General features: G+C 47.3%; 1 protein-coding gene across 1 annotated transcript in view; it reads right to left on the bottom strand.

Annotated features, from left to right (window-relative positions):
* The window catches only part of SCN8A (sodium voltage-gated channel alpha subunit 8), a 58,221-nt gene that overhangs the window by 4,528 nt on the left and 45,853 nt on the right, over positions 1–7,840 (bottom strand). Inside the window, exons 22-27 of the mRNA XM_017730741.1 lie at positions 7,607–7,729; positions 3,930–4,214; positions 3,477–3,530; positions 2,662–2,799; positions 1,921–2,025; positions 678–948 (exon numbers count right to left, since the gene is read on the bottom strand). Coding sequence (XP_017586230.1) covers positions 678–948; positions 1,921–2,025; positions 2,662–2,799; positions 3,477–3,530; positions 3,930–4,214; positions 7,607–7,729 — 976 coding nt within the window. The remainder of the gene's footprint in view (positions 1–677; positions 949–1,920; positions 2,026–2,661; positions 2,800–3,476; positions 3,531–3,929; positions 4,215–7,606; positions 7,730–7,840) is intronic.

The following is a 7,840-nucleotide window of genomic DNA, read 5'->3' as shown; positions in this document are numbered from 1 at the left end:
AGAGGTTCAGCTTCATCCCTCCTGGATAAGAATGAAAGAGTTGCTTCTTGGGCACATCTGCTCTCAGTGCCTAACGCTGCCATGGGAGCCAGGACTCTGCTCTGAAGGTGCTAAAAGTGTTTAAGATAAACCTGATTCCAAGCAGCAGCAAAAACTGGGGCTGAGTTTTAGGCTGCGGGATGGTCTGAAGGCTGGTGGTTTGTCAGCGTGCCTTGTGCCCTGCCAAGCTTTACTCCCATTCATTTGTGAGGTTGTGCATATTTTGCAGACTAGATGCTAAAAAACTCAAAACCTGTTGGAGGAAACACGGATTCAGCATCCAAACAAACTGCAAACAAGTCACGTGCTGTGGCAGGAAGCCCTGCAGGGCTGTTTCCAGGGGTTCCTGAGCGTTGCAATATTCTGATGAGGTGAGGGAAACTTCAGTTTTTAAAGACAGAGAGAGCAATTGTCAAGTGGTTTACTCCACACAGCTGGAAAGGAATGCCAGAACAGAGGGAAGAGGCATCAGTCAGGACTTCAGGCAGACAAATTTTGCCACGGTCTCTTCCCGAGGCTTAAAGAGAACCTTGAAGTCCTGGTACCTACACATCCCCTTCGAAGACAAGAACACGTTCTACCCTGCAAACGCCGAAACAGCCTGGCACCCCAAGACCTCAAACCGGTGTCACACTTACCCACGATGGACAGAATCACAACCACGAAGTCAAAAATGTTCCAGCCGATGGTGAAGTAGTAGTGCCGCAAGGCGAACATCTTCAGCACGCACTCGCAGGTGAAAAAGATGACGAACACAAAGTTGATCCAGTAAAGGATGTCCTCCATCTGCTTGCTCTGAGTATCTGTCTCCACCATCATGGTCACCATGTTGAGGCAAATGAGCATCATGATGACGATGTCGAAGGCTTGCTGAGTGACAAAGTCAAAGACGGCTCCTTGGACGCGGTTCTGGGAAACGGAAGAGACAAGGAACCGAGTTTGAACAAAAATCGTGCATGTGTGGAATGGTTTGGATTGGAAACCTCCTTAAAACCATCCCATTCCACCCCCTGCCCCAATGTCCAACCTGGCCTTGGACACTTCCAGGGGCAGCCACAGCGTCTCTGGGCACCCTGTGCCAGGGCCTGCCCACCCTCCCAGGGAGGAGATTCTTCCTCATTTATCATTAGTCAACAAATTATTTCACCGTTGGTGGAAAGAGGGACGAGGACGTCGTTTTGTCAGCATTTAACAAAGCTTTCAAGGCAAACCCTGTCCACAAGCCAGACTGCTTGGGGCAAAGGCAGGAAAATGCCATTATTTACACCCCAACACGCCACTCCACCCCTACGAGCAGCGCACCTTCCTCTTTGCTGAGCCCAAAGGGAGGGTGATGCCCTCCCAGTGACAGCTGGGGAAAGCAGCCACATCCTTGCGCTGGCACCTGATGGGTACCAGGGTGAGAATCCAACCTCTTTTGTGTCCTGGCAGCACCACAGACCCAGAAGCAGGGTGCTTCATCCATGCTTTATCCCCACAGTATCTAAGGCACTCAACCCCAAACCCTTTCTGGCTTTCTGAGGGATTCAAAGTCTTTCAAAAGAAACCAGGGAAAGGAGTTTAGTTCTCCATCAGTGCAGCCCCCAAGGCTGGATAATTGCCAAAGGTCCCCCTGCTAGTGCCAGGAGGCTCCTACTCCACATCTAGGGCCCCTCTAGGGCCTGGATGATGTTTTGGGATTATTTTGTTGATTCAAGTGATGAACTGATTAACACCAACCCCAGTGCAAGTGTTTTAACCTTTGCAGGTGATTCCCGAGTCACAAGGACAAGAACAGGGCGATGTGGAGTCCAACAGGAGTTAGAACAAAGGATGCTTTTGGAGCCAAAGCTCCTTTGAAATCTACTCAGGTTTTCCCTGAGTTCCCTCTAACACACTCACCAGAGGTCGGGGAATGGGCTTCTGAGGCTTCTTCGAGCCCAGTTTTTTCATGGCATTGTAGTACTTCTTTTGTTCTTCCGTCATGAAAATATCTTGACCTCCAAAGTAAAGGGGCAAAAGGAAAAGCAGTTACAATCAGCTCACACACACCAGAAGGGAAAGGAGTAAATCCCAGCTCGGGCAGGAGGAGACCTGCCAGGTGAGAGGCCGGTGGCAGCCACTTCAGACAGAACTAACTCGCACTGTACCCAGGCTGTACTGATCTCTCTCTAAAAATGACTGTTTCTCCTCTAAATGACCTGTCCCCCTGCACTGCCTCCTTCCCCACCCCTCTCTCCCCTCTGTGACGAACGGCTGTGAGGTGTGAGGGCTTTTACAGGAGCTGCACGAGGCAAACCCTCGGCTTGAAGAAAAGCAGGATATGAGAGAAAGGGAGAGGCAAGGACGACATCTTGCTTCCAGCCTGTATTTTAGTCAAGGCATAAAAAAACCCCCAAATGCATGAAAATGTAGTCTAGGGAAAGTGTTTCATGTGGCTGTAGTTTAAATCAAGCCTTGGGCTGCGTGTTGTGCTCCCTGAGTCTGCTCAGCCATTCCCACAAGGCACCAAGAGGTCCCCAGCTGTAAGAAAGCTGCTTTGTGCCCCAAACTGACTTTATTTTGCAGAGAAACCCACCAGCCTGAAGACCCAACACTCCTGGAACAGGGCTGAGCTCGAATCAGCAAACACAGATCACTTATCTTTTTCTTCTGTTGATTGAAGTTGTCGATGATGACACCAATGAACAAGTTCAGGGTGAAAAAGGAACCGAAGATGATGAAGATAACAAAATAGATGTACATGTAAATGTTGTCCTCGTACTTGGGTTGCTCTTCTTGCTGAAGGGGAGATAAGAAGAGGAACAAAGGACATTTCAAAGACATCATACAAATATGGGCAGAATGAGATTGGTCGTGTTTCCAAACTATTTCTTTTGAAGATGCAGGACCAAAAAGATCAAAAACCAGAAGAACATTTTTATGCTTTCCTGGCACAGTCATATTTGTTTCAAACCTGCATTCAGTGCAGGACAAGGAAATGCATTTAAAAATATTTTCATATAAAACCAAGACAATAGAAGGGGGAAAAAATTGAAACCAAAAAGGAAGGCATGGTATTTGCACGATTCCAGCATGCAAGAACCAGAGAGGTGCCCAAGGAAAGAACTGCAACCCAGACATGCTCAGACTTCCTTACAGACTTAAGATTCATGGGGGACCTTCTGGCTAATTCCTCCCCATCATTTATTCTAATGATTAAATCTGTAACTTCATTGTATTCGTTCCTTCGCCGTATTTCTACTCCAGTTGGAGTAGAACAAAAAAAGCAACCAGAAGAACCTCCCTTTTTGGGATTTTCTTGAGCATCTTTTAACTCATCAGACCACCAGAGCAAACGAAACAATCACAGCATGAAATAAATGCTACAAGCACAGTTCTACAACTTCTCCTCTTGATTTTACCAAAGCAAAAGAGCAGACAGAAATAAGGGGGAGGGGAGTTTGTTTGCATGTTACCTTTCTGGAATCTACAGCTGCGTACATGATGTCCATCCAGCCCTTGAACGTAGCCTGGCAAAGAAAACACACATTCCCTGAGGCAGAATTCACCCAAAATACAAGAACAAGCCTGAATTGTGCCAGCTCTGTCAAGGACTCCTAATGGCCCTGTACCGTGAACTTTAATATTATTTCAATATTCCTCTTTCCACTTAATCAAAATTACATAAATCAAGCTCAAGTAGTTGATCCATGGGAACCTCATGAGGTTCAACCAGACCAAGGGGAAGTGGACAGACTTGGGGCTGGGAGACCCATACATTAGGAAAGAGAAGAAATATAAAACGGCAAATCCATTCCAGCCCCAAGCCGGGTGGGCTTAATGGGCCACTGCATTTCCCAGGGAGGGAAGCCCATAAAATGCATTTTGTATTTCCCACTCCCAGGGCGATGGTAGGAAGCCAAACTTACAACTTGCAGAAGAGCCAGATATCCTGCCCCAACGTTGTCAAAGTTAATTTTCACATTCTTCCATCGGATCTCTGTGGAGTTGGGTGGCATCAGAGCTTCGCAGTCTGTCTTGTTGTTAACAACATCTATCTCAAAGCGATGCTCAGATGTTTCATTAAAGCAGTAATGATATTTCCCGGCAAACAGGTTAACCCCCATAATGCTGAAAATCAGCCAGAAGATAAGGCAGACCAACAAGACATTCATAATGGAAGGGATAGCGCCAACCAAGGCATTGACAACCACCTGTGTTGGAAGGGGTGGGAAAAAGTTTCAGTATAAAACACGAGGCAGGAGACAGCAAGCATCAGTACAGCTGTTTTTGGGGGGGGAATAGGGGACCAGGCCACTGACACATCGGTGGTGGCTGCTCCACACAGAAGTTGGCAGTGAACTTATTCCAAGCGGTCCCAAATTCTGCTTCGAAGCCACCTGGGGAAGCTCTGTTTTCAAAATAAAACAGGCCACGCCGCTGGATTTGCAGAGTTTGGGTTTTGGATTGTTTGTTCTTCAATAAAGCAACAATTCTTTTGTATCGTTTTCATTGCCCAAAGAGAGAGGGGGGCTCAGACTCTCTGTCGTAGCAAACAGGCTCCTAGATGGAATTTTCTCAGAGCCACGTGTGAGGACGCTTTTGCTCGTGGATTCAATAGGTTTCATCAGCCAGTAGCCCCTCCAGCCATTCCCCACGTTCAAACAAGGCTGTGTTCACTCCGGGGCCTGATCCTGCTCCCACCAAGGGCCCCAGCAGTGGGGTCAGGACCAAGCCCAGCATCACTGTGGTCACACTAAGCACTGAGTAACATCAAGATCATACTGTGGACTAAGCAAGGCCAGTCATGTTGTCCCAGGCAGAGAGCTGAGCATGCAGCTTGGCAGGCTCAAGAAGACAGAAAAGCCATGTTCCTTCCTCCAAACGGCAGCAAACGCAGCAGGAACAAGGATGGGGTTTGTGAGAGCTCATCTCTTCCTAATTTTAGCCTTTCACAGTTTGGGAGCACCATGTCCCTGAGCATCCCCGGCCAACACACGACCAAATGTAAGCTCTGAGGCTTTTAATAGAGGCAGGTCAGCAGGATATTAAATCTTTTATTATGATCTCCTAATTTAGATTCCTTTAATAGATGAACAGAATCTAAACTCTTGTTACCCCTTTGCCTTAGTTTTGAAAGACAACGCAACTCCACGGGGGCTTGGGAGGGTCTCAGTGGTAGAACATGAGCCACAGCTCGTCCTGCTCCCTTCTCCGGCCACACCACCCCTTGCTGGAAGCCACCACCACCCACGCATGGCCTGCTGTCACCACACCCACTCGGGTGCTCGGGGCCAGCTTGGCCTGGGCTCGGAGGGCTGGTCTAGCAGAAGGTGTCCCTGCCCACAGCAGGAGGTGGGACTGGGTGGGTTTTCAGGTCCCTCCCAACCCAAACTGGTCTGAGATAGAGGCATGGAGGAGAACTGGAGACCACGGTGACGTGGACAGTGAATCTCCCGTTCTCCGAGCGCTAAACGGCGTCACGAACTCATCGCTACAGCCAGCAGGTCTGAAGACACAGGTGAGAGCCCCACCAGGCTGCACATGGATTCCTCTGCTCTCATTCTCCCTTCATCCCAACAGGATGCTCAGCTGCTGGACACCAGCACCACACCAGCAGCACCTTTCGGGTCAGACCCTCCTATGAATACATTGATTTATTCCAGTTACCACATGAAGTAAAAGAAGGGTAATATCCTGATATCCTCCTGGAATCTGGCCATTTATGGTTCATTAAATCTCCACAGCTTTCCAAAAGGAGTGAAAGGAGGAACATGGCTTTTGTGTGCAGACTGACAAGAACACATGCACGTCTCACAGCATCACTATCAAACTCCCTGGCCGAGCTCAGAGCAGAGCAAGCTCCTGGAAATGCAGATTGCTATGGAGGAGAGAAAAGCAAAGAACTACAGTTTCAGTCTCCTTTGCAAAGGCATTTCAGATCTCTGTCCCTGGCTCAGAGGGATTGGTCAGCTTGGATGGGGCAGTGACACTGGTCTCCAAGTCAAAACAAAGGAAAAATAATTGGGTCTAGGCAGCTACCAGGGCTGCAGTCGTAACTATCAAATCTCCCGTGGTGAAAATTCCCCACTTTAAGCACGAGAATTCCCTGATTGTACATTAGAAATCTTCTCCCCAGCATGGCTTAAAAATAGCTTTTTTTATCTCCAGGTTTAGTGCTAGGCTTTGTGATCAAACTTCTGGGTGGGACCCGAACCCAGCCCAGCTAACGCTCTGTGTTACCATTAACAATTTAACCATTAATTAACCATTCATTTTTCTTCCTTTGTGCCTGTACTGTAGACTGGAGTTTAGAATTAAACTAAGGACACAAGGAACTAACAGCAGGAGAAGGTCTTAGAGAAGAAACATCTCCTTTGGAGTTGGAGCTCGTGAGTTTCTATTACTTCCCAGGGAATCTGAGGATCCCTCCTCAGCTCACTGCTCCTCCTGTGCTGGAATTTGGGCTCCATGATGCTACAGCAAACCCAAAGATCAGAAGGATCCAGGTGGAATTGCTCCAGAAGGATCCAGATGGAATTGCTCCGCTCAGACCCTGAATTCAAACTGCGACTGCTACTCCCTTCCCTTTTTATTTCAAATGCATCATTTTCTCTCTTGCAGTATCCCTGATTACGAGCTGACTGGGATTTAGCACAAAGCCCCACGTTCTAAGAGCACCTGGGAAATCCATTAATACGAAACAACCTTTATTTGATTTTTTTACTGCACGATTTTTTTTTTTTTTTTTTTTTTGCATTTTCTTAGGAGACTATTTCAATCCCAAATGGGACAAAAAGCACCAAAAGGACAGAATATTAGTGGCAAAGCAGCGGGACACTGCAATAATTGAAACACCCAAGGGAATGGTGCCAGTACCAATTCAAGGAAAGCTTGTTAAGTTCAATGCTTTGCTTGTGCTTTGTTCTGGTTCCACAGTGACGGGACAGGGACCAAAAAAGCATGGAGAAAGGAAGGGGACAGAAAGGAAAAGCTTCACTACTAGACAAGGCTGCCAGTCACCACCAGACTGGACTGAGAACAACAAGGTGCAACAAGAGGAATGAAACCAAAGTTTTCAAAGAGCTGAGCTCGCCCCAGTCCCTTCCTGCAGTGACCCACGAGAGGCAGCAGCCTTTTCCCCTGGTTACTTTTTTAAAACCCCCTCAGACAGAGTCTTTCAATCCAATTCCACCAACAGCCAACACCTGGAGGGGCTGGAGACCCTGAGGTGGTTCCAGTTCTGCTTCTTTGCACCTGGTGATTCTCCCTAGATAAAGATATTACAGCTGAGAAGCCCCTCGGATGCTCGAGGTCAAAGCCAGGCCAAATGAGAACAGCCAAGTGTCGACATCGGCTACGAATGGCAGGTGGTTTGGGCCAGTAATTAATGTAATGAGGCAGCTTATGCATCTCCCTTTGTTAGAGGGGAGGGTGCAGCGGTGGGCAGGGTGAGGGTACATCCACGTAGAGGTGATCAAGTCAGCAGCTGCATCATGATTCTGTTTGGAATTTTCTTTCCACCAGTTTTGATCAGTTCTAGCATGCTTTTAAAAAAAACCGCTCCACGGGCATGCAGAAGGATCAGCTGCTAATGGCATCTTACCCTCATCCCCTCAAATCGGGACAACGCTCTTAAAGGCCTCAAGGCTCTTAGTGTCCTAAGGGATTTTATGGCACCTAGTTCCGAGTAGCCCAGGGCATTAGCTATAAGGCTGACTAAAGAGACCTACACAGAAAATAGAAAAAAAATAGAAAAAAAGCCAGAAAAAAATAGGAAAAAAAAAAAAAAAAAGAAGAAAGAAAAAAAAAATTAAAAAAAAAAAAAAAAAAAAAAAAA

This window comes from Corvus brachyrhynchos, unplaced genomic scaffold (assembly GCF_000691975.1).
Source record: "Corvus brachyrhynchos isolate BGI_N302 unplaced genomic scaffold, ASM69197v1 scaffold933, whole genome shotgun sequence".
NCBI lineage: Eukaryota > Metazoa > Chordata > Aves > Passeriformes > Corvidae > Corvus > Corvus brachyrhynchos.
The sequence above is the reverse complement of the archived record's forward strand: the minus strand, read 5'-3'. Positions and strand labels throughout refer to the sequence as shown.